Here is a 25797-nt window from a genome sequence, read left to right as displayed (position 1 = left end):
GCTTTGGGGTGCACATCCCACAGCGGCCTTAAGGGAGTCGGGGAGAGGGGGCTGCCGGAGCCACACTCCCAGACAAAGAACTCCGGGTTGTGAGCACTTGGGTGCGGAGGGTGGGCCAGAAGCCGTCCTGGGCGCCTCCCTCCCTCACGGCGGAGCTCCCATTTCACTGTTCTCTCCGCTCAGGGCCCCGCCCGGTCGGTCTCGCTCCTCGGGCTCATATTGGACCAGCGCCTGGCCCAGGGCTGAGCGTGGACCTGGGAACCAGGAGGGCAGGGTTCGATTCCCATCAGGCCAAGGGCCGGGGTGTGGCTCCAGCCCCAGTGGGGGGCGAGCAGGAGGCAGCCGGTCCACGATGCTCTCTCTCCCTCTCCCTTCCGCTCTGAAATCAATAAAAAATACATTAGCCCTGGCCGGTGTGGCTCAGCGGATAAAGCGTCAGCCTGTGGACCGAAAGGTCCGGGTTCGATTCCGGTCAAGGGCACAGGCCCGGGTTGCGGCTCCATGGGGGGGCGGAGGGGGGTGGCGCAGGAGGCAGCCGGTCCACGATGCTCTCTCATCATGGATGTTTCTCTCTCTCCCTCCCTCTGAAATCGATAAAAACATATTTTAAAAGAATAAGTTCCTCCTGCAATTTACACCGACACGCGCATGAACAGCAGGGAGGGGGTGCTAGTTGGTGGGGAGCAGGGGGCGCCCCTCCCGCTTCCTCCAGATGCTCGCCTTGCTGTCCCTCTTGGGGAGCGGCGGGCGCCCCCGCTTCCTGGCGGGGGAGGTGCCGGCTGCCGCCTCGTCTCCGTCCCCGGCGCCCCGGCTCCCGGGGGCCTCCTCCTCCCCGGGGCGCTCGGGGAGGGGCCCCCCTCCGTCCGGCGCGGGGTCCTCGGGGGAGCAGCCGGCCGTGCCACTCTCGCTGCCGCTCAGGTCCGCGTCCTCCAGGTCGAGCGCGCGGGGGGCGGCGCCGCGCAGGAAGGTCCGCTCGCGCTCCAGCCGCCGGCCCGGGCCCGCGTGGGGCTCGTGCATGTCCACGCCCGAGTCCAGGCTGGCGTCGTGGCTGTGGCTGTGGCCGCGGCGGCCGCGCTGCAGGTCGATGAACGAGTGGCGCACCGGGGCCACCGGCTGCCCGTCCAGCGACACGAACCAGGCGCGCGGGTGCGGGCAGGGCGGCGGCGGGGACAGCGCCCGCCGCGCGCGCTCCGACAGGCCCTGCAGCTCCTCGTTGAGCGCGCCGGGCACCGACACCGACTCCAGGAGGCTGCTGGGGTAGCGGCCCCACGCGGGGCCCGGCGGCGCGCCCTCCTCCCGGGCCGGCGGGGCGGGGGCGAGCCCGGGCGCCGGGGGCAGCGTCTGCGCCGAGGGCTCCCCGGGGCCCGGCGCCCGCAGCGGCCCGTAGAGCAGCGGCCCCTTGCGGGGCAGCGTGGCCGGCCGGGCCGCCGGGAGCTGGAGCTGCTCGGGGGCGAAGAGGTCCGCGCCCTGCAGGACGGCGAGGGGCGGGCCGTACAGGTGCAGCAGCTGCTCGGGCAGCGGGGCGCGCGCGTACCCCTCGGGGTGGCCCGCCAGGTGCCGCGTCTCCTCCTCGGCGTCCCCCCGGGGGGCCAGGCTGCCCGGGGCGCGTGCCAGCGGCCGGGGCTCCGAGGCCGGCGCTGGGGTCCGCTGATGGGCGGGCAGGAAGGCCGCGTCCTCCCCGTAGAGCTGGAAGTGCTCCCGCGTCTTCACCAGGGCCACGCGCTCCTCCGCCTCGGGCCTGGCCAGGCCCGGCCTCTGTGGGCTGCGGGAGGGGCTCCCCCTGTCCTCGGCTCTCAGGGCGGCCTTGGCCGCGCCGATGTGCTGGATGTGCGTGGTGGACGTGGTCTGGTCTCTCCTGAGGGCCTCCAGCTTGGTGACCGTCCTGTCCCTCTTCTGGGGAGGACCGCACCTGTCCCTGCAGGGGTGGGGGTGGGGGGGGAGAGGGGGCACAGTGTTCACAGCTCACAACCTGGAAGCCCCTTCGGCAGCCAGCCCACCACAGGGCACCCCGTGGGCGATGCTGGTGGACGCTCCCCTCCTGGTTAACCCCCTGCTGTAAAGAGCCCACCCAGTCCCAGACTGCACTTTGTAGCCCGCAGCTCACGCCGGCCCACCCTGTGACGGAGGGTGGGGTGCACGCGAACGCCCGCGCACCTGCAGTAGCACAGCAGCACCGCGAAGAAGCCGAGGACGATGATGACCGTGCCCCCCAGGATGGCCGTCAGGAACACCGTGTGGTAGGCGGCGATGTCCACGGAGTCTCCGCCGCCCGGGCCTGAGCGGTTCCGTAGAAACAAGCAAATGACACGAGAAGGAAGTGCACACATTATTACTGTGTCACCCTCTCCTGGGGCTGTTTTCTCATTGACTTTCAGAGAGAATTCTACTTAAGATTCACATGAATACAGATTTCTGTATCGACCACGTTCCGCTCAGCAGCTCCAGCAGGTGCCCAGCCCGTCACCGGCCACCCTGGACTGGACGGCAATGCTCAGCTCCTAACAGTGTTGGGAGAGAAGGCGTCACCACATCCAACCCCCGCTGTTTAGAAACCTGCCAACTAAGACTCCAGGGGGGTCAGCGCCTGTTTCAGACCCCTGGTCAGCGCCTGTTTCAGACCCCTGGTCAGCGCCGGCAAAGGCAGCGACACTCAGGCTGCCCCGAGTGTCTGGCAGAGCACAGCGTCCCCCCCCACCCCACCCGCCAGAGACCCGCCTGCAGCAGGAGCAGCAGCAGAAGGGATTGAGGTCAGTCTCGGCGGGACCCTCCCTCTCCTTCAGCACCTGATCCACAGTCTTTCCAAGACAAAAGCTCAGCCCAAACTCTAACCTAGTTCAGAAAGATCCAGCTTTTACAACCCATAAGGTCACCATGTAAGCTGGTTGTTGCAGGTGGATGTTCAGGGGAAGGTACACTTCTCTCTCAGTAAGAGTAAACGGATGAACCAAGCGGACCCAGAGACATGGAATATGGAACAGAGGGCGGAATCTCGGAGGGAAGGCAGGGAGGGTGGTGGTGGGAGGTGATCAACCAAAGACCTTGTGTGCATATATGCATGGGCCCTGGCCACAGACAGTGGGGTGCTGAAGGCCTGGGGCGGGGGGCAGGGGCGGGCTAGAAGGGGTCAATGGTAGAAAAAAGGGGACATATGTAATACTTTCAACAATAAAGAATTATTTAAAATATAAATAAATAGCCCTGGCCGGTTTGGCTCAGTAGATAGAGCGTTGGCCTGTGGACTGAAGGGTCCCGGGTTCAGTTTGGGTCAAGGGCACAGGCCTGGGTTGCAGGCTTGATCCCCAGTAGGGGGCGTGCAGGAGGCAGCCGATCCATGATTCTCTCTCATCACTGATGTTTCTATCCCTCTCTCCCTCTCCTTTCCTCTCTGAAATCAATAAAAATTACATATATATTTTAAAAAATAACATAAAATAAAAATAAATAAATAAAATAAAAATACCCCCCCCCCCAAAAGTTATACTTCTTCTCTACAAAGCACAAGTGCTCCTCAGGCGATCTTTGTTGGACATGAAATGGCATGGTGTTCGCTGAGCTGAAGGGTGACATTAAATATTAACTGTTCTTTCTCATCAATATTTCATTCTAGTTGCAAACAGGGAACGGGATGAGGCTGGACAGCTGGCAAGGCCACGTGGTATTTTGCATCGTGAGGACAAAGGCAACCCCCTCTGGTTTCTGAGTGATAATGTCCTCAGCACTGCGGTCAGAACCCACACGGAGGGAACAGCCCGTGGACCAACACGGTTCAGGGCTCACAGTTCTCCTACGCGAGCACCAAATTCAGCTTCACTTGCATGGTGTTATTAGCCGATGTCACCCCAATAAATTCAATCTTTAAAAATGTCTTGTTCCGTGCACAGTTTAAAATGCGAAGACTGTCAATAAAACAATGAACGTGAAAACCTTTTTTTTAATTTCAGAAAAACTGTGAGAGCCTTCACATGAACAGACGCCGTGATGAGTGCGAGGACAGGAGCCGCGGAGAAAGGTGTGTGAGCGTCACCACGCCCCGGGCGTGTGCACTGGGAGGGTCCTGCCGGCCTGGGCAGCCGCCTCCCGGCCCGGAGCCAGGCTCTCCCGGGATTAACTCTCCGACCCACGACCCAGGATTAGATGGAGGGATGGCCTGGGCACGCAGCTTTCATTCCCCCCAGACTTCCCGGAAGCGCACTGGAGGTTTTGCTTTGCTTTGTTTTTGGAGATTGCAAACCACAAGCTACAGGAGGAGGAGGTGGGAGACAAGAGCGGAGGCTGAAGGCCGGGAAGTTGCCTTGGCAACACTGGCTGCAGGGAAGGCTGGAGGCAACTCGATTTATGCCAGCCCCACCCCAAGGCCCAGGGGCAGCAGGCCTGGTGCAGCCCGGGCACCTGCAGCAGGCTAGAGGATGTCTCTTTATTTAAGAAAACTTAGCCCGGCCGGCTGGCTCAGTGGTTGAACGTCGGCCTGTGAACCTGGACGTCACAGTTTGATTCCGGGTCAGGGCACGTGCCTGGGGCTGTGAGCTCGACCCCCAGTGTGGGGCCTGCAGGAGGCAGCCGGCCCATGATTCTCTCTCATCATGGATGTTTCCCTCTCTCTTTCCCTCCCCCTTCCTCTCTGAGATTAATAAAAATATTTTTTAAATAAATAAAACGTTTTTAAAAAGAAGACTTAATGGCTAAAATATGCAGTGCTTGAGTCTTTTGAGAGAGCTGCACAACTCACAGGTACCTGCCGGATTGCCGTAGGTGCACGTGGTGTCGTTGGACGCCTTGTTACATCTAGAAACCTGAGAGGCCCCTTCCTCCTCCTGGGCCGTCCTCGGGTCCCGTCCACCTCCGCCCGCCCACACGGCAGGCCCATCTTCCCCGGGTAGCACCTGCCTTACCTGGGGAGCAGCTGGGGACACGCTTATCCGCAGCCCTTCCTCCACCCAGGGCTGTGCTCAGGACCCAGGCCCGGGCCCCCACCTTCTCCCTCCCTGGGAGGCCAGGAGCGTGTGAGGACAGGACGGCAGAGGGTGTCAGCCATCGCGCGCAGAGCCAGTGACGGCGTCTGGTGGGCCTGAGTCGGGGCGGGGACCCTGCCTCCTGGCACCTGCTACCTCGGCCTCCCCATCACCCCGTGGACCCCCCTCGCCCTCACCGCGTCTCAATCACCCAGAGCCTGTCCCCCTCTGGCAACCAGGTGCTCTCACTGGTCTGGGCGGAATTTATTCACAAAAAGTGAACTCAGAAAAAAGAGAGTGTCCTCTCGGCCTTCAGAAACCTGGTTGCACGAGGAAACCAACCCCGTACGTACTGTGGGTCTGACCCTGTCGCTGCAGGAGGAGGAACGGTGGCCCAGAAGAGCTGCCTGGCTGCCTGAAGCCATCCAGCAACACCGGGCATGACTCCCACCAGATGCCCTGACCCCGATGTGGCTCTGGCACCGTAACTCTGTTCCTTGCTGACCTGCTGACTGGTTTTATCTTTTCTTTACTCCCAGACCAGCAGTCACCAGCCTTTCGGACCTCGCGGACCACCATGGGCGACCGCTGTACTAGACGACAGGGAATGACTTTTTTTCCTGCCTTTATTCAACTCCCGTTTGTACCCACCGTTTTGAGCGCATATCTCCTTAGCAACTATTTAGCTGAGTTATCATATCAAGACAACAAGAACTCTCAGCTACTCGCTGAAGTGTATGAAAGAAAGCTGCAATTGCGAAGTTCATGTTTTATATGGAAACTAGGGGCCCGGTGCACGGTGGGGGTCCCTCGGCCTGGCCTGCGGGGATTGAGCCAAAACCGGCTCTCTGACACCCCCCGAGGGGTCCCGGATTGCAAGAGGGAGGTTCTTGGATGATGCACCCTGGAATCTAGCTCTCTCCTCTCTGGTTCCGGGTGCGTCACCCGAGAACCACAGCTGCCAAGTCACCACAGCTCAGCAGCTCCTGCATTGAGCGTCTGCCCCCTGGTGGTCATTGTGCGTCATAGCTACTGGTCAGATGGTCAAACATTCAAACGGTCGCTTAGGCTTTTATACATATAGATGTTCTGTGATCTCTGATGGTGTTCCCTGAGAAAATTTAACTCCTGCTATATCTACATAAAGACCTGGCTCACTTAAAAAAAGAAAGAGAAAGAGGAGAGAGAGAGAGAGAGAGAGAGAGAGAGAGAGAGAGAGAGAGAGAGAAAGGGAAGACTTGATCCAAACAAACCTCATATTCACCTTAGAGCTCATGGAGCCTAACTTTTCTTATGAACACGGAGCAGACGAAGAGCCCGGAAGCCGTGTGCTCGCTGCACCTCAGCGAGCGTGACACTTATAACGAGGTCGGCCGCTGTCAGTGCCAGCGTGGCTGCTTGGGGGTCGCGTTTTTTAATTACTTTTTGTTTCACTTTTACACACCTCTAGTTCCTGGAAGCGGAGCTGCTATCCAGTAGCCCAAATGCGGCGCGTCGTACGTCCAGATTAAATGATTATTGTAGTCCTTGACCACTCCCCGGCCGTGACTGATCCAAGTGCCTACAAGAAAGGAAAGTGGAGTCGCCAAGCAGTTACAGTCGGTATCTATCCCTTTAGAGCTGAAGGAGTTTGCCGAAAGTCATGTAGAGAGAACCTTGCAGGACTTTTTCAAAAATTATGAAACCTGTACCAATATGTTACCATGGGATAATATATACATCGTATGTCACATGGTACTATAGTACCTATGATAATAAGATATTAAATAAAATGATCTGAATGATTTGTTGTGACTACACAAAATAAAATCATTACAAATAAGTACAGGATGTTTTAGGAAATCGTAACTCTCCAAATAATGTTCAAATTGTGCCTACTGAGCCCGACCGGTGTGGCTCGATGGTTGAGTGTTGACCCATGAACCAGGAGGTCACGGTTTGATTCCCAGTCAGGGCACAGGCCTGTGTTCGACAGACATGGGCTCGATCCCCAGCGTGGGGTGTGCAGGAGGCAGCCGATCGATGGTTCTCTCTCATCACCAATGTTTTATCCCTCTCTCCCTCTGCCTTCCTCTCTGAAGTCAATAAAAACACATTTAAATTGTGCCTATTGCGATTATCGTAAGGATGCGAGCAGTGAAATCCGACAGGCGGTTGGTTATCTGCCACCTGTTCTGGGGTTCCCTTTGGGCAGGTAGAGCGTATGCAGTGTTTGCATATGTGATAAATCAACCCCAAAATTCCTTTCGCTGGAAGGTACAGTAGAGGCAAAGGCCTTTGCCAGGAGGAATAACCTGAAATCAGGACTCGAACAAGAAGATCTCTTCTTCAAAGTGATTTCAAACCGCCCCTCACTCACCGTGTAGGAAACTGAGGCCCAAGGCAGGGATGTGCATACCAACAACCCTGGTGAGTGGGCTGTTCCGCCACGAGGCCTCTTACGTGACTTTACACTGAAATAGAGCGACTTCACCGGGCAGTTACACTTCCATACAGCTGAAACAAACGTGCAGAAACCTACTTCTAAGATCCAACATTCACAAGAAGAGCATCCAGGATGCCTCTCTCGTCACACACCTGTGTTCATGTCAAAGGTCCAGGCGGGGACGGGGTCCCCCGCCCGCACGCCCTGCGGGTGGAGAAGCGGGAGCGAAAGCTGCACGGAGCCGGCCACCTGGAGCTCCCGGCCGCCCGAGTACATCTTCACGCACACCGCGGCCAGGGGCGTCAGCTCGATGCTCTCCAAACCTGAAAAAGGCCGTTTACCAACGTCTACGTGAACACGGGTGCGGTGACCCGTCAGCAGCACTCACATCGGCCCAAACACCCGGCTCCTCTCGCCCAGCAGGGCTGCCCACGACTGACCCTTCTCACCCATTCGATACGGACGCACAGAAGGTGCAGAAAATTATAAAAAGGCATGTGCACACTGCTCTAAATTAGCGGTTCCCAACCTGTGGGCCGCGACCCCTTTGGCGGTCGAACGACCCTTTCACAGGGGTCGCCCAAGACCATCCTGCACATCAGATATTTACATGACGATTCATCACAGTAGCAACATCACAGTTATGAAGTAGCAACGAAAATAATTTTATGGTTGGGTCACAACATGAGGACCTGTATTTAAAGGGCCAGAAGGTTGAGAACCACTGCTCTAAATCAAATTTCCATTTTCAAATGTAGTTTTTAATTTACAAGGTCACACAACAATCGTTACTATCTTCGACACCTGTTTTGACCTCTTTGAGGTAAAATTTGGAGGAGGGTGTGCAGAAGGCTTTGTTAACCTTTCTCCCACTGCATACGGCGGATCGAGGGCTTGTAGCATCTAACCACTGGCTGTGTTTGTGAAGTGCCACCCCCCCACCCCCCAACCCCCCTCCCCGCCCCGGAGCCTCAGCGAGCGTCCGACCTAAACCGCTGCGGCAGCCTGGATGGGAGGCTGGGTACTGTCCCCTACAGACGGCTCTCCCGCGAGAAAGGAGGCAGCACCTGATGTGTTAAGCGTGGCTCCGGTCGCATACAGGAGACTGTCCATTTTCAGAAACTGCTGCAGGACGGTGAGGTAGCCGGTCACGTTGCCCAGCTGGTGGCTGTCCGGGAGCTGGATGAAGGCTTTTGAAAACTGGGCGCTTGGTTGAGATTTGGCATCTGGAAGGAAAAACAACCTGATCCGTTTAGATTTCCCACCTTAGGGCCCACAGTGACCCGTCCCTGCGGACGTGCAGTTGTCAGAGGAACCACCTCAACTGCGGACTTGTTAGCCGAGGAGAAAGCGTTGCACTTACCGGCTAACTTTCCAGTAATTAAAACGGTGTCCTCAAACAGCCATATATTTGCTTGGCTTTGCGGGAACAGAGAAAGCGTCACTGATGAATACACTGTGAAATACAGCACAATGGAGAGACGTTACTGAGCCGGGGGGGGGGGGGGGGGCAGACATGCACAGTTCTGCTCCAGCAAGACCCTAAAAAGTGGCAAAAGCAAACTGTGAGCCAGGCCGGGGGGGCTGGGTGTCCCCCTATGAACCAGGAGGTCAGGGTTCGATTCCCGGTCCGGGCACAGGCCCGGGTGAGGCTCGATCCCCAGAGTGGGGCGTGCAGGAGGCAGCCGGTCCATGACTCTGTCATCATGGATGTTTCCATCTCTCTCTCCCTCCCCCCTCCTCGCCGAGATCAATACAATATAGAGAGGAAAGGGAACGGGCAGTCCTTTCTGACCAGGCTACAGATCCCGCAGACACTCCCTGTGCAGTTAGCAGCACCGAGGCCCCGGAGGGCGGGCTGGGACGGGCACCCGCCCCTCGCTTACTTGGCATCCGGCCGGGCCTCCAGGCCAGCGGGGCCAGCACGTAGCCGACCTTGTGCGCCAGGACGGTGAGGCCCAGGCCCAGCGCGAAGGGCACGCGGACCAGCACGGAGCCCTGGCTCCCGGTGGCGGCGGAATTCGTCTTCGTGTGGTTGACAAACACCTCGACCACCGCGCGGCTCAGGGGCTGGCGGCTGATGACGTCATTCACCTGGACCTTCAGCGTGAACACGGACCCTGGAGGGAGGCAGGAGCGCGGCCGTCAGGCCCGGAGCGCATGTCCCGGCGCCCACACGCCTCCCAGGAGACGGGGGGGTGCGGATGGGTGCACAGGAGACGGGGGTGCGGATGGTGCACAGGAGACGGGGGTGCAGATGGGTGCACAGGAGACGGGGGTGCGGATGGGTGCACAGGAGACGGGGGTGCGGATGGGGGCACAGGAGACAGGGGTGTGTGGATGGGTGCACAGGAGGGTGTGGAAAACCTTCCGGCAGATTCATTTCTTCCTAAAACCCTATGCATTGGGGCTCCAAGCTGCCGGGAGCCGGTCCATCCTTGCTGTTTCAAGGGACCTGGCATATATGGCATACTGTTCTTAATATGTTTGCTCCCCTTAGCGCTGTGTGTTTTAACCAAGGTCACCTCTCCGAGAAAGGTTGTTTCCCCAGGTAGGGATTTTTCCCTGAAGTCAGGGAGGGGATAAAACCCCTCAACTAAGTTCCAGGCGGGTAATTAATCACTTTAACTACGAACAATCATGCTTAAGCTACATAATCTTTACTCCCTGGAATGGAGATAAGAAACGCCCTAACCTTTGGAATAGAGATTGATAGGATTGAATCAACTGGTATAAATACAGTTGTAACAAGACAGAAAGAGACAGAACTCAGGAGACAGAATTCAGAAGACAGAACCTACATGGAGCCTGGAGACAGAAGAACTTCGCTGGAGAGAACATGGCAATAGATCCTGGACTGAACCTGACTATAGAACATGGCAAGAGAACCTGACTAGAACCTGGACAGAACCTGACTGGAGAACCTGAGCAGAACCTCTCTGGAGATCCAGACCAGAACTTGGCTGGAGATCCTGGCTAGGCTGCTGATCAACTGAACGCTGTCTCCGTGTCATTCCTTCTTCGCCGACTCCGTCCACACCTTTGGGGACCCCTGGACCCGCTGGGGTTGGACCCCGGCATATGGCGCCCGAACAGGGACCCCTAGGTAAGCCCCATTCTCGGGCTGGATAGGACTCCACCTTAGGAAGAGGGTGGATAGTCTTCGCCGACTCTGTCCACACCTTTGGGAACCCCTGGAATAGGATTCCCCTAGGTAAGCCCCATTATCGGGACGGATAGGACTCCACCATAGGAAGAGGGTGGATAGTCTTCGCCGACTCCGTTCACACCTTTGGGAACCCCTGGAACAGGATTCCCCTAGGTAAGCCCCCCCCCCCATTGAGAGCCCCCACATTCGGGACGGATAGGACTCCACCAGGGTGCTGCAAACCCCCCTACAGAGGATAAGTAGGGTAAGAAGGTGGATAGTACAGAACTTAGATTGAGAAGATGTGCCATACTGAGTCCAAAGAAAGAAGACTCTGTATTGATCCTTAGATTGAGATGTGCCATACTGAGTCCAAAGAAAGAAGACTCTGTATTGATTCTTAGATTGAGATGTGCCATACTGAGTCCAAAGAAAGAAGACTCTGTATTGATCTTTAGATTAAGAAGATGTGCCATACTGAGTCTAAAGAAAAAAGACTCTGTATTGATCTTTTAACATATATGCTTGCTAGCAGAGGAATTAAGGTTACTCCCAGTCAGACAGAACATTTTATACAAGAAATACGTCCATGCTTTTCTGAGGAAGGAAAGGTGCCGGAAAGGTAAATGTAGAGGCATGGGAGAAGGTAGGCCCAAGGAGCCTTATCCTTAACCCCACTGCAGCCTTTCCACCCTGGGAAAGTGCAGGATTGGCAAGCTCTCCCTGGGGTGATAGATCAGGACTCAGGTAATAGCGGAAAGTGCCAATCCTACTCTTAAAATGGATACAAGAGAGCATTTCAGGTTTTTCTTTTTAATGCCTTTTTAAAAAATAAAAAAGGGGGAATTTGCCGGGAGCCGGTCCATCCTTGCTGTTTCAAGGGACCTGGCATATATGGCATACTGTTCTTAATATGTTTGCTCCCCTTAGCGCTGTGTGTTTTAACCAAGGTCACCTCTCCGAGAAAGGTTGTTTCCCCAGGTAGGGATTTTTCCCTGAAGTCAGGGAGGGGATAAAACCCCTCAACTAAGTTCCAGGCGGGTAATTAATCACTTTAACTACGAACAATCATGCTTAAGCTACATAATCTTTACTCCCTGGAATGGAGATAAGAAACGCCCTAACCTTTGGAATAGAGATTGATAGGATTGAATCAACTGGTATAAATACAGTTGTAACAAGACAGAAAGAGACAGAACTCATGCCGAAACCGGTTTGGCTCAGTGGATAGAGCGTCGGCTTGCGGACTGAAAGGTCCCAGGTTCGATTCCGGTCAAGGGCATGTACCTGGGTTGCGGGCACATCCCCAGTGGGGAGTGTGCTGGAGGCAGCTGATCGATGTTTCTCTCTCATCGATGTTTCTAACTCTCTATCTCTCTCCCTTCCTCTCTGTGAAAAATCAATAAAATATATTTAAAAAAAAAAAAAGAGAGACAGAACTCAGGAGACAGAATTCAGAAGACAGAACCTACATGGAGCCTGGAGACAGAAGAACTTCGCTGGAGAGAGCATGGCAATAGATCCTGGACTGAACCTGACTATAGAACATGGCAAGAGAACCTGACTAGAACCTGGACAGAACCTGACTGGAGAACCTGAGCAGAACCTCTCTGGAGATCCAGACCAGAACTTGGCTGGAGATCCTGGCTAGGCTGCTGATCAACTGAACGCTGTCTCCGTGTCATTCCTTCTTCGCCGACTCCGTCCACACCTTTGGGGACCCCTGGACCCGCTGGGGTTGGACCCCGGCACCAAGCCACCTCCACACCAGGTTACAGTGAGCCTGGGGGTCATTCTAATTCCAGGAACGTGCGGCCGTGACCCTCATTGTGAACCTAAATCCTATACAGTAACAGCAGCTTCAGGGGGGAGCGGGAGTGTCCCTACACGCCCATGCCCAGAGCCATGGCTGCCAGCTCCAACGGCAGGTGTAATGCCTGGAAATCTGAAAGGCTGGAGTATCGATGACACGATGTGCTCTCACCCAACGGTACCTGCACAGGCCCAGTTCGTGCGGAAAACGGTTACGTGTGGAGGACAAGCCGCTGCTGCTCAATTCAAAACTGGTCCCCCGGCCGCCTGCCCCGGCCCCTCGACACCGGGGCTGGGCCACCGGCATGAAGCATCTCGTGGGGGCCTGAGAGATTTCTGTCAGGACTTCGCAATGTGAATAGAGACACACAGAGGCGAAGAGAAAATGGAAAAATCAAACACGACAAAAAAAATATATCCGGCCGGCGTGGCTCAATGGTGGAGCGTCAACCTATGAACCAGGAGGTCACAGTTCAATTCCCGGTCAGGGCACAGGCCCAGGTTGTGGGTTCGATCCCCAGTAGGGGGGGTACAGGGGGGCAGGTGATCAATGATTCTCTCTCATCATTGATCTTTCTCTCTCTCTCTCTCTCTCCCTTCCTCTCTGACATCAATAAAAATATATTTAATAATAATTTTTAAAAAGATACCCACACAGAGGCTCAGGTTGCTGGAGCTGAACCCTCTGAGAGGCTCTAGGAGCCCCACCCACCGGCCTCTCCCCTTCCACAGCTGGAGGTGCAGCTGCTGAGCTGTGAGCCTTAGCATCGTCCCTCCCCGGATCCCTCTGTTCCTTGTCGTCAGCCTCAGACGGGGCTGCCGGCTTCCAAGGCAAGAGCTTGAATGATGCCGGGCACAACCTGAACACAGGCTGTTCCCTGGGCTCTTCTGCTCGGACGGCAAAGGCAGACGGACAGTGCCACCGACCAAAACTACGACGCCCATGAGATGAAGGGCACGCAGCTCACGGGGAGGGAATCGGGGTTCTCCCCGATTAAAATGCGATGCTCCCGCCGTTCCACCCTCAGCATTGACCAGGAAAAGGAAAGCGCATGTCCACGCAGACTTGGGTATGGACATGACAGCGGCTCATCGTTCATAGCAAGAACTTACACAACGAAATGCCCAACAGACGGACAGACAAACTGCGGTGGGACCACACGGTGTCATGTGTTCGGCGATGAAAAGGCGCTTCCCATCAACACACAAACAGCAGAACGACTCAGAGTGACTACGCTCAGTGAGGGAACACCGACTAAAGAGAGTCCGTGTCGCATGGTCCCGTTTACAAGATTCTAGAAAATTCCAACTATTTTATAGGCACAATAACTAGGTCAGTGGTCGCTTCAGGAGGATGGAGGGATGGAGGAGGGGGACCAGGAAACTGGGGGCGATGATTGTGTTCACCATCTTGATGGTGGTGAGAATGTGAAGAAGGTTTGTATGTCAAACTGCACCCATTAAATCTCAATGAAGCTGCCCTTTAAAAAACAATAAGAGGTCAAGTTTGAGGACAGGTCCGATGAGCCTCGGTCCGTGCCATGGCGCCTCCCGCAGCACATGCAGGCGGGAGCTCCAGCGGGAATTTGGATTCGTCCGCTTGCTGGGAAGGTTCACGGCACAAGTTCTCGGAGCCTCTGGGCTGTGGACACATCCAATGGGCCGTAAGCCGTCAACTCACTCCTCACTCCGCGTCTTAAAAACTCTGCCTGCCCGTCTGCTCCGTCCCGTGAAGCGCGGCTGCCAACGTAAGGCGCTAAGCGCTGGCAGCGGAGGCTGGGTGGGAACAGGGGTGGGTCTTTCTAAAACGTCTCCACTGCAGGGTGGTGCTTCGTGTTTTCACACGTGATGATAATATTCGTGTCACAAACGTGCTGAGACAACGAACGCCGACGTCAGAAAACGTGATCGGCAAAGTCACACCTCGGCCACCCACTCGTCTTCCCCTCTGAGGGCCCCACGCCTGGGCCCCGGGTCACCTCACAGACCCAGGGCACACGCAGGCCTGAGCAGGAGCTCAAACTGGAAAAACGATTGATGTCGGTGTGATACACACGCGTGCGCGCAGACACACACACACACACACCAGGGCCAGAGCTAGAAACTTCAGACGACAATTCAACAGTGAAACTGCCCAGCTTCACCCTGACACACACCCACAGGCACCTCCCCGGCCTCCCCGCGGCTGAACCGCCCAGAGAACAAAGATCCGCCCATGAGCGGTGGATCCTCTGACTCCCAGTCCCAGCGTCCCACCACACATCCCCCCGGGAGGGGCCTCGGGGTCTGGTTTCATCACTGTTTACCAGCTCACCACCTCCCACCGGGCGCCCCAGAGCTGGGAAGGGGGTGCCCACTCGCTGGCCCTCCATCCCTCACCCTCCTTCCTCCGTCCCTCACCCTCCTTCGTCCGCCTGGGTTGTGTGGCCCTGGCACGAGCAACAGCAAAAACAGCATTAAAATCAAAACATAAACAAAACCTCAAAACCATTCCAGGGGCACAAACAACTCATCTCCCCCCAGTAAAGGGAACATGACAAAGAACCACCTGCCGTGACTTAAGAGAGGACGCTCTGGACTTCTGTGCGTGGAGTTTGACCAGGGCACCCCCGCTGACTGCCAGAAACACCCACATCCACAACCCACTCCAGGTCTCCCTCCCTCAGAGCTACTCCCCCTCCAGGTCTCCCTCCCTCAGAGCTACTCCCCTCCAGGTCTCCCTCCCACAGAGCCACTCCCCCTCCAGGTCTCCCTCCCTCAGAGCTACTCCCCTCCAGGTCTCCCTCCCACAGAGCCACTCCCCCTCCAGGTCTCCCTCCCTCAGAGCTACTCCCCTCCAGGTCTCCCTCCCACAGAGCCACTCCCCCTCCAGGTCTCCCTCCCACAGAGCCACTCCCCCTCCAGGTCTCCTTCCCACAGAGCCACTCCCCCTCCAGGTCTCCCTCCCACAGAGCCACTCCCCCTCCAGGTCTCCTTCCCACAGAGCCACTCCCCCTCCAGGTCTCCCTCCCACAGAGCCACTCCCCCTCCAGGTCTCCTTCCCACAGAGCCACTCCCCCTTCAGGTCTCCCTCCCACAGAGCCACTCCCCCTCCAGGTCTCCCTCCCACAGAGCCACTCCCCTCCAGGTCTCCCTCCCACAGAGCCACTCCCCCTCCAGATCTCCTTCCCACAGAGCTACTCCCCCTCCAGGTCTCCTTCCCACAGAGCTACTCCCCCTCCAGGTCTCCCTCCCACAGAGCCACTCCCCCTCCAGGTCTCCCTCCCACAGAGCCACTCCCCCTCCAGGTCTCCCTCCCTCAGAGCCACTCCCCCTCCAGGTCTCCCTCCCTCAGAGCTACTCCCCCTCCAGGTCTCCCTCCCTCAGAGCTACTCCCCCTCCAGGTCTCCCTCCCTCAGAGCTACTCCCCCTCCAGGTCTCCCTTCCACAGAGCTACTCCCCCTCCAGGTCTCCCTCCCACAGAGCTACTCCCCCTCCAGGTCTCCCTCCCTCAGAGCCACTCCCCCTCCAGGTCTCCCTCCCACAGAGCCACTCCCCCTCCAGATCTCCCTCCCACAGAGCCACTCCCTCTCCAGGTCTCCCTCCCTCAGAGCCACTCCCCCTCCAGGTCTCCCTCCCTCAGAGCTACTCCCCCTCCGGGTCTCCCTCCCTCAGAGCCACTCCCCCTCCAGGTCTCCCTCCCACAGAGCCACTCCCTCTCCAGGTCTCCCTCCCACAGAGCTACTCCCCCTCCAGGTCTCCCTCCCTCAGAGCCACTCCCCCTCCAGGTCTCCCTCCCACAGAGCTACTCCCCCTCCAGGTCTCCCTCCCACAGAGCTACTCCCCCTCCAGGTCTCCCTCCCACAGAGCCACTCCCTCTCCAGGTCTCCCTCCCACAGAGCCACTCCCCCTCCAGATCTCCCTCCCACAGAGCCACTCCCTCTCCAGGTCTCCCTCCCACAGAGCTACTCCCCCTCCAGGTCTCCCTCCCTCAGAGCCACTCCCCCTCCAGGTCTCCCTCCCACAGAGCTACTCCCCCTCCAGGTCTCCCTCCCACAGAGCTACTCCCCCTCCAGGTCTCCCTCCCACAGAGCTGCAGAGTCTGTGGTTAAAGACGTGATTTTCAGCCCGAGGGGTGCCTTCTCCCTGGCGATAGGCCCCTCTTCCCCACTGAGTTTCCAGCTTCCCAGGCACGTAGCACTTTCTGTCACTTAATTACAATCATTACGGCGGACCCACCTAATCTTCCTCTCACTATGTCACTGTTGTTTAAAAAGCGCCCGAGAGCAAGTGATTCCAGCGGCAGCCTTAGCAAACAGATCGCCTACATGGCGGGAGAAAGTAAAATAAAATGCACACCCACGACCGCGGCCTGAGCTGCTGGGAGACACTGGGGGTTCAGCGCATAACGGAAGCTGCCAGGTCGCGAGAATCACTAAGATTCAAAGGGTCACATGACAGAGGGGCGCCAACAGAGTGCCCCTCCTGGAAGCGGAGAGGTCACCGAGACCCCTGACGTCCCCGATCCGTTAGACCAGCGACCGGCAAGGAAGTCGGCCCCCCAGCTCTCACCATTCTCACCTCACCTGGGAGACACCCAGAATTTCCTTCAGACACCAGAGCGGAATTTCAAAGGGTCCACAGGGATCAGTCGCCTCCTTCAGACCCTCGCAGGCCCTGGGGGCTGTTTCCTCTTTTTCAGACAAATCTAAGCTAATTGTTACCACTCATCTAAATGGGCAGGAGGCAGGGAGTTAATGAGTCTGTTAATCTATCAGCAATAATCAAAACTTCCCGGAGGGGGGGTGGTGAGGTGGGGGAGGGGGTGCAGAGGGTCCTTGGGAAGCCCATCAGCACCAACACCGCGTCCTGGCCATGCCCTAGGGTCCAGGCAGGTCGCCTGTGCGGAGGGTTAAAGGCACGGCCGTCTGTGCACCCGGAGACCCCGGAGCTGGCACACACACCCCGCGTCCTGTCGCCGGCATGGGGGCCTCGTCTCCTCTGCGGCCACCGCTGTGCGGTGCCAACGGCGCCCTCGGAGAAACCGGCTTCTTTTCCGATTTCTCTACAAAAACCAGCCCCCTCTCCCCCTGCGCTTGTCCATTCTTCCCAGGCCCTCAAATATGTATGAATAACTGATCCTGGTTCGTCTGGAGAACCCGGAGCGGCTGCATCCTCTGGAGAAAACCACTGACTGACAGGTCTCAGCCTTCGCCTTTCCTCTCACTGCTCTCTAAGGAGGGCATTTTATGGGTTAACTAGAGGTCCGGTGCCCTTGTTTGCCTTGTAGATTTAAAACTTGTTTTTAAAAGTCAGAGGCCCTGGGGCAGTGCTTTGAGGAGAAAAAGGGCCCTGTTTGGGGGAAGGGCTCTAAATTCACTGTGAAGTGATAGGAAAGGAGGTGAGGGGGGGGGGGGTGAGAGGCAGGAGATCATCGTCCTGGCCCAGGAAGTGAGAGAGCCAAGTGCTAATGGGAGACAAAAATAGAGGCAGGCGGGGAAAGAAGCAAAAAAGCAGAAAAGGGAGAGAAAGCGAGGCTCATGGTGCTCAGGGGTGAGAACTGCACGTGGGCATGTTCACATCACGGCTCCTTCCCCAGCCGTGTTCGCACAGCACCCCGCACGCCCCTCGAACACACACCGCTACCACCGGAGGTCTCCTTGCCTTGTCCACTCGGGGTGTTCCCTGCCATCGGTGATCGGGTTTTGTTTAAAAATAAATAAATGGCCCGGCCGGTGTGGCTCAGTGGTTGAGCGTCAACCTAGGAACCAGGAGGTCCTGGTTCGATTCCTGGTCAGGGCACAGGCCCAGGGTGTGGGCTCGAACCCCAGTGTGGGGCGTGCAGGAGGCAGCCCATCAATGATTCTCTCTCATCATTGATGTTTCTATCTCTCTCTCCCTCTTCCTCTCTGAAATCAATAAAATATATATATACTTTAAAGAAGATGTGTCAACACAAAGGTCTGTACAAGAATGTAGCAGCTCCAGGTACAATCACTAAAACGGGAAGCAACCCAGACATCCATCCCCAGAAGCAGTGACAGGCCAAGCGTGGTCATTCCTATAATGAAATACGATTCAGCAGGAAAAAGAAAAACTACTGAACAAGCCACCGCAGGGGGACCCACGGAAAGCAGACTGAGCGAAAGAAGCTACACACGCAGAGCGGCCGTGCTTCCTGCCTCCACGGGAGGAACAGAAATTCAACGCTCACCTACTGGGAAAACCATCGGGGGGGGGGGGGGGGTGGGCCCTGGGAAAGAGAGGCCCTGCCTGGGAAGGGGCCACGGGGGCGGCGAGGGGATGTGCAGGCTCCGTGTCTCCATCGGGGTGGTCACGGGCGGACCCCCATCGGTCAGACAGCGCACTGAGGGGTGCGCATGTCCGTGTATTTTACCTCAAAGGGAAAGAACCACCCGCGATGGGGGATGGGGGGAGGTGTGGGCACAGAATTCACAGCTGAAGGTGATCTTCGTCCAGGCTGTGATGCGTATGGGTTTTTCATTTATTTATCTTCTTTGTTGAAAGAGGTTCCCTTTACCCGGCCCCTCAATGCCCCCTCCACCCCGCTCCCCTCCCCTCCCCAGGCCTCCATCCCACTATCGGCTGTGTCCGTGGTTATGCATCTATGCATACAAGTTCTCTGGTTAATCTCCTTTTAGATACTATTTTTTTTGCTTCCTGTATTTTTGACATTTTCCAACATAAAAAGTTTAAAAATATGTATCGGTGAGATGTACAACCAAAACACGTCTATACCATAAAAATACGCTTTCCCGTATGCGAGGACATTCATTACCACCCGGAGGCCCCTGCGCCCCCCCCCCCCCCACACTCACTGGTAGGATCTGAGGTGGAGCTCATTATTTCCTCCACTCCCCCGCCCCCATCTATCTACCGGGCATCAGAGTGGATATGATGCTCTTGTCCATTCTTCCCAGGCCCTCAAATATGTATGAATAACTGATCCTGGTTCGTCTGGAGAACCCGGAGCGGCTGCATCCTCTGGAGAAAACCACTGACTGACAGGTCTCAGCCTTCGCCTTTCCTCTCACTGCTCTCTAAGGAGGGCATTTTATGAGTTAGCTAGAGGTCTGGTGCACAAAATCCGTGCACAGGGGTGGAGTTCCCTCAGCCCAGCCTGCACCTTCTCCAATCCAGAACCCCTCGGGGGATGTTCGACTGCTGGTTTAGGCCTGATCCCACAACCAGCAGTCAGATATGCCTCTCGCAATCTGGGACCACTGGCCCCTAACCGCTCACCTGCCTGCCTGCCTGCCTTATCGCCCCTAACTGCTCCCCTGTCAGCCTGATCACCCCTAACTGCTCCCGTCAGCCTGATTGCCCCAAACTGCCTCTGCCTGCCTGCCTGATAGCCCCTAACCGCCTCTGCCTGACTGCCTAATTGCCCCTAACTGCTCCCCTGTCAGCCTGATCACCCCTAACTGCTCCCGTCAGCCTGATCGCCCCAAACTGCCTCTGCCTGCCTGCCTGATAGCCCCTAACCGCCTCTGCCTGACTGCCTAATTGCCCCTAACTGCTCCCCTGTCAGCCTGATCGCCCCTAACTGCCTCTGCCTTGGCCCTGCACCTAGGACCCAGGATTCCCTCCTCTGGCCAGCCACCGGCACCCAGGACCCAGGCTTTCTTCCCTCTGGCCAGCTGCAGGCACCCGGGACCCGGGCCGGCTTCGCCCGGGCTGGCCGCAGCCACAGGAGACCGTAGGCGGGTGGCTTGTCCCTTTCCCGAGCTGCAGCGACTGGCGCCCGGGTCTGCAGGGCAGGCGGCTTGTCTCGGGCCTGGCTTTGTCAGGAAGGATGTCCAGAAGGTCATCGGGAAGATGCCTGGTCTAATTAGCATATTACCCTTTTATTAGTATAGAGGAGAACATGTAAATTTACTGTTTTTAAATCCTGATTTTTCTAAATCTCATATTCAACTTTTACTTTTTTATTTTATTTTAATCCTCACCCAACTGCATTGATTTCAGAGAGAGAGGAAGGAAGTGGGAGGGAGGGAAGGAGAAACATCGATGTGAGAGAGAAACGTCCATTCACTGCCTCCCATACGCGCCCCAACTGGGAACCGAACCAGCGACCTTTCGGCGCACAGGACGGTGCCAAACAAGGGGCCGCACTGGCTGGGACACACTCGCCCCTTTTTAACCCACATTCTTCTTCCTCACAAACAGAGAGACGTAAAGTCTCCGAATCATAAAACCCAGAGAGCACTAACCACGGTCCATGGCTAGTTTCTCTGCTATCTGCTCAGCACACACCAGTCACTGGATGTGTCTTCATCATTTTCTAGATTTTTCCTGAGCAAAGTCCTCTCCTTTTCCACATACCACGTCCTGAGGATCAGAACACCACACAGAGGCAGAGAAGAACCGCTGCTCAGCCACAGCTGTTTAAAGACACGCTCACGCCTGCGAGGCCACAAGAGGGCTGCCGGTGCACACGGGGACAGAATTTCCTGGGCAGAACCCAGTAACTGGACTCTGGTGTTGGCATCAATCAGTCAGCTACGGTCAGCATGAGACAAACACTGAAATCAGCTGATATTAAAAATCCAAAATTTGTATATCTATTTATAACCTCTACCACAAATACTTCTACCGAACGTTTCCTTACTTTGCATATGTCGCCTGCTAAATTCCAAGAAGAATTTCACAGGAGGTTACATCAGTGAAAGGGATCTTGATGCCAGCATTTCTTAAAATATATTTTTATTGATTTCGGAGAGGAAGGGAGAGGGAGAGAGAGAGAGAGAAACATCAGTGATGAGAGAGAATCTTTGATCGGCTTCCTCTTGCACACCCCACACTGGCGATCAAGCCCGCAAATTGGGCATGTGCCCTGACAGAGAATCAAACCGTGACCTCCTGGTTCACAGGTCGAAGCTCAACTCCTGAGCCACGCTGGCTGGGCCTGAGGCCAGCATTTTTGGTCGTCCACTCATCCATCCATCCATCCAACAAACCCATGCTGGCCTGGGCACACCAGGTGCTCCTTTGGGTATTAGAGACATGCAGAACAACCTATGTATAAACGGCTACTCTGCAGGCTCCCCTCGGGAGTGCGACCTGGAGACCGGGACTTCGATCGCTCCTATGACGTGCGCTGACCACCAGGGGGTGGCACAGAACGAAGGAAGGAAGGCCCCAGCTGGCAGCGGGCAGCCAGAAGGCCCCGATCGCCCTGATTGCCGGCCAGGCCTAGGGACCCTATCCGTGCACAAATGCCGTGCACCAGGCCTCTGGTTTAATATCACCGTGAACGGAACAAAGGCGATGCTGCCATGGAGCTTACGATCCGGGGGAGACGGGCTTCTAAGAGCCGAGGACACTGCCTGCCGCGGGAGAATCTTACAGACGGTGGTTTCATACGCCGGTCGGAAAGCTCCCCTGCCCTGGCGCGTGGCTCCGTTGCTGAGTGTCATCCAAGCACCGAAAGGCTGCTGGGTCGGCTCTGGTCAGGGCACAGGCTCAGCTGCAGGCTGGGCCCCCAGTGGGAGACACCCAGAGAAAGCCTCTCTCTATCTCCTCTCTCTCTGTCCCCCCCAAAAATTAATAAAAAATAAAATAAATAAAAAGGGCTTCCCTGTTATAGTGACACCTGAGCAAACCCAAAGGATTCCAGGCAAAAAAGGCACGTGCAAAGGCCCCCGTGCCCCAGCCACTTGCAAAGGGAGGAAGAGCGGCAGGGTGGCTACCAGGAGGAGGGTCAGGGCTGTGGGAGGTGGGAGGTGGGGGGTGGGGGGTGGGGGGTGGGGGGTGGGGGGAGGCTCCGGCGGGGGTGGAGGCTCTGCAGGCCATTTCCAGGGCCCGGCGTCCAGGCTGAGGGCGGTGGGCAGCCCCTGGAGGGCGGTGGGCAGAAAGGATCCTATTGAATGAGTTTAAAGGCCACTGGTGGTGCGAGGAGAGGAACGCGGGCCAGACCTGGCGGCCAGGTCGCCCGGAGACCTCGGGCCCCGGGGACCCTGTGCCTTCTCTGCGTAGCCCTGTCTCCCGACAAGGAAAGCCGCCTTCGCTGCTGCTCTCCTGCTCGGCCGGCTGGGAGCCCGAGTCCCGAGGGAAAGCGGAGGGCTCAGGGGGGACCTGTGGGCTCGGGCTCATCCATGGCCGCGGCTCCATCATCTCACTCATCGCCGTGGAGGGAGGCAGAGCCTGGGGGCTTCCGGCATCCACCCTCCACCGTCCGCCCTCCACCCTCCGCCCTCCTCAAAGCGACGCCGCGGATAGGATACGGGCCCTGTCAGTGCGATGTCCCCGTGCACACTGCGAGGGGTGTCAGTGTGCGCCCCACACACCTCTTCACACATGCACCGCGCAGTCACAGCCACTACTGTTCCCCCCGATAAACCGAAGGAAACGCACCACGAACCCTAAACCGGCCACTCGCCTTCTCCCAGACGAACGGGTGACGTCCAGCCCCCTCACTCCTGCCCGTCACTTCCTTAAGCTGAGCCAGCAGCGCAGGCGACCAGGCCTCAGCTCCCCATGACAGAAACCCCTGGGAAAGCCGCGTCCAGGGCGCCCTTCAGCTCGGACCCCGTGGGAGCGCCATGCCCTGCTGAGAGGGCCGGCCCTCCTCGCTCAGGGCACCCCGACGGGAAAGCACCCCATGTGTCCCCAATCCTGGCCGGGCGCCTGGCTCGAGCAGCACCGAGTGTGATGCTGGCTCCGCTCTTTAAACGTCTCCTTCCCAGCATCTCGTGGAATATTACTGGGCAGCACTTACACACACAAACAAATGCTGGAATTCGCTCAGGTTTTGCAAAACCTCAGCCCATTCGCCAACAAATCCATGGCTTTTTTTCTTTCCAAAGAGCAGGAGGGCAGGCATATGGGGTGGGGGTGGGGAGAGGCAGTGAAATGGAGTCCAGCTCCCTCTGAGCCGGGCTAGTGGGGGGGAAGGAGGAGGAGCTGAGGGCCAGTCCCTGGCCGGAGGGCGCTGGGCACCTGCCTGTGAGTTCCACCCCCAGGTCAGGAGTCCCCTGGGGCAGGTGGGGGGGGGGCCTTGCTGCGGGGGGGGGGCCTTGCTGGGGGGGGGGGCTTGCTGTGTGGGCGTCACCAGGGCTCCTCCTCTCCTCCTCTCGCCCTCTCCCCCTCTCCCCCTCCCTCCATCACAAACTCCCCTCACAGTGTGTCACATCCTGAAGGGATTCTGGCAAACTACCTTACACCCTTCCTTCCCGGAATAAGAAGAGAGAGAAATACATGAAAATCAATCAAGACTTTTTTCTCCAATGTCTGCATTTAAATACAGCAGGTGGGCGGGCGGGGAGATGGGGAGCAGGACAGAAACGGATACAGAACAGGATGCTGAAGGGATGTGAGAGCCTGTGAGTGTGGGCGTAGGTGTGTGTGTGAGTGTGTGTGTCTGTTGGAGTGTGTGGGGGGTGTGTGTGAGTGTGTATATGTGAGTATGTGTGTGTGAATTTGTGTGTGTGTGCCAGTGAGTGTGTATGTCTGTGAGTGTGTGACTGTGTGTGTCTGTTTGTGTGTGTGTATGTATGTGTGAGTGTGCATGTGTCTGTGTGAGTGTGCGTGTGTCTGTGAGTGTGTGTGTATGTATGTGTGAGTGTGCGTGTGTCTGTGTGAGTGTAGGTGTGTGTGTGTGAGAGCACCGTGTGAGTGTGGGGGGTGTGAGTGTGTATGTATGTGTGTGTGTGTATTTGGGTTTGTGAGTGTGTGTGTCAGTGAGTGTGTATGTCTGTGTGTATAAGTGTGTGTCAGTGTCTGTGTGTGAGTGTGCGTGTGTGTGTGTTTGTGTGTGTGTGTCTCTGTGTGTGTCTGTGTGTCTGTGCGTGTCTGTGCGTGTGTGTCTGTGTGAGTGTGTGTCTGTGTGTGCATGTCTGTGAGTGTGTGCGAGAGTGTGTCTGTGTGTGTATGTGAGTGTGTGAGAGTGTGAGTGTGCATGTGTCTGTGTGTGTGTCTGTGTCTGTCTGTGAGTGTGCGTGTCTGTGTCTCTGTGTCTGAGTGTGCATGTCTGTGAGTGTGTGTGTCTGTGAATGTGCGTGTGTCTGTGTGTGTGTGTCTGTGTGAGTGTGCATGTCTGTGAGTGTGTGTGTGAGAGAGTGTGAGTGTGCATGTGTCTGTGTGTGTGTCTGTGAGAGAGTGTGAGTGTGCATGTGTCTGTGTGTGTGTCTGTGAGTATGCGTGTGTCTGTGTATGTCTGTGTGTGTGTGAGTGTGTGTGTGCGAGTGTGAGTGTGCATGTGTCTGTGTGTGTGAGTGTGTGTGTGTGAGAGAGTGTGAGTGTGTGTGTCTGTGTGTGTGTGTGTGTGAGAGTGTGAGTGTGTGTGTCTGTGAGTGTGTGTGTGAGAGAGTGAGTGTGAGGTGTGTGCACAGCCCGGCAGGGGATCCTTCAGGAACAGGGAAGGAGGGAAGATCTATGGAGGCAGCACCGGCGCCCCCTCCCACCCCCTCTGCACCCTCTGCACCCACTGCAGAGCCGGGCTTCCCAGAAAGCTCCTGCCCCCAGGCTGACCTCCCACCCAGCAGCGCCCAGTCCTGGCAGGGAGGCCGGTGGGCAGGGGATCTGGGCTGGGCAGGGGTCCGGGTGCCCAGGGAGGCCGGCGGGCAGGGAGAGGCCGCGGAGCTGCGCGGCGGGGAGGGCGGGGAGGGCGGGGAAGCCGGGATGCAGGGCCGGGCGGGGACCTACCTGGCGCGGGGGAGGCGGAGGCCCCGGGCCCCTCGGGCGGGTCCTGCGCGGCCCGGTCCCGCGGCCGCGGGCGCTGCTGGATGAGGCTGAGGTCCGAGCGGCCGGGCTGGGCGGCGGGGACCGGGCGCGCCCGCAGCAGCAGCGCCAGGCCCAGGAGCAGCGCGCAGGGCGCGCGCCGGAGCCTCGCCATGGCCGGCAGCCGGGGCCACGGCTCATGGCGGGCGGCGGGCGGGCGCCCTGGGCTGCGGCTCTCCGCCCGCTCCGCTCTGCGCGCTCCCGGCGGCGGGGAGGCGGGCGCGGCGGGAGGAGGGGGCGGAGGGACCCGCATCCTCGCGCGAGCGCTCGCGGGGCGGGCGGGGCGGGGCGCGGGGAGCGGGAGCCCGGCCACCCGGCTGCCACCTGCGCCCGCCGGCACCCGGCCACCTGCGCCCTGACCCAGGCGTGCGCCCTGACCACCAAAACCCACAGAACTGGACCCGAAATGAACACGTAAGGTTTGTGTTTCCGCACTAGCGATGGCCCACACGGACCAGCAATTAAGGAAAAAATCCCACTTACAAAGGCATTCACGGAAAAGCCTTAGGAATACATTTACCCAAAGGGGACAGATCTGCAGACTGAAAACTACGGAACAATGACGAGCGCAAGGAAGGCACGGGCGACGGAGCGCCATCCCTGCGCGGGGGCTGGAAGAGTGAATGCGGTTGCACTGTCCATACGCCCGGAAGCATCTAGAGACTCACTGCAACCCCTTTCAGGATTCCAGTGGCCTTTTCACAGAAATACTCCTTTTAAATCCTAAAATTCATATGAAACCC

General features: G+C 57.4%; 1 protein-coding gene across 2 annotated transcripts; it reads right to left on the bottom strand.

The window, feature by feature from the left end:
• Positions 1-658: 658 nt before the first annotated feature.
• FAM171B (family with sequence similarity 171 member B) lies at positions 659-25271 on the bottom strand. Of its 2 annotated transcripts, XM_059702527.1 has the most exons (9): positions 24980-25271; positions 9261-9494; positions 8738-8830; positions 8442-8600; positions 7527-7697; positions 6394-6510; positions 2155-2275; positions 903-1915; positions 659-779 (listed from the first exon to the last, which is right to left on the bottom strand). In XM_059702527.1, the coding sequence occupies exons 1-9, from the start codon at positions 25167-25169 to the stop codon at positions 670-672; spliced, it is 2208 nt and encodes a 735-aa protein (XP_059558510.1). In that variant the 5' UTR covers positions 25170-25271; the 3' UTR covers positions 659-669. The 2 variants fall into 2 exon arrangements, with proteins under 2 accessions (XP_059558510.1, XP_059558509.1); XM_059702526.1 differs by having other exon boundaries at positions 665-1915.
• Positions 25272-25797: the final 526 nt, after the last annotated feature.

This window comes from Myotis daubentonii, chromosome 7 (assembly GCF_963259705.1).
Source record: "Myotis daubentonii chromosome 7, mMyoDau2.1, whole genome shotgun sequence".
In the NCBI taxonomy this organism is placed as follows: Eukaryota; Metazoa; Chordata; class Mammalia; order Chiroptera; family Vespertilionidae; genus Myotis; species Myotis daubentonii.
This window is presented reverse-complemented; position numbering and strand designations above follow the sequence as displayed.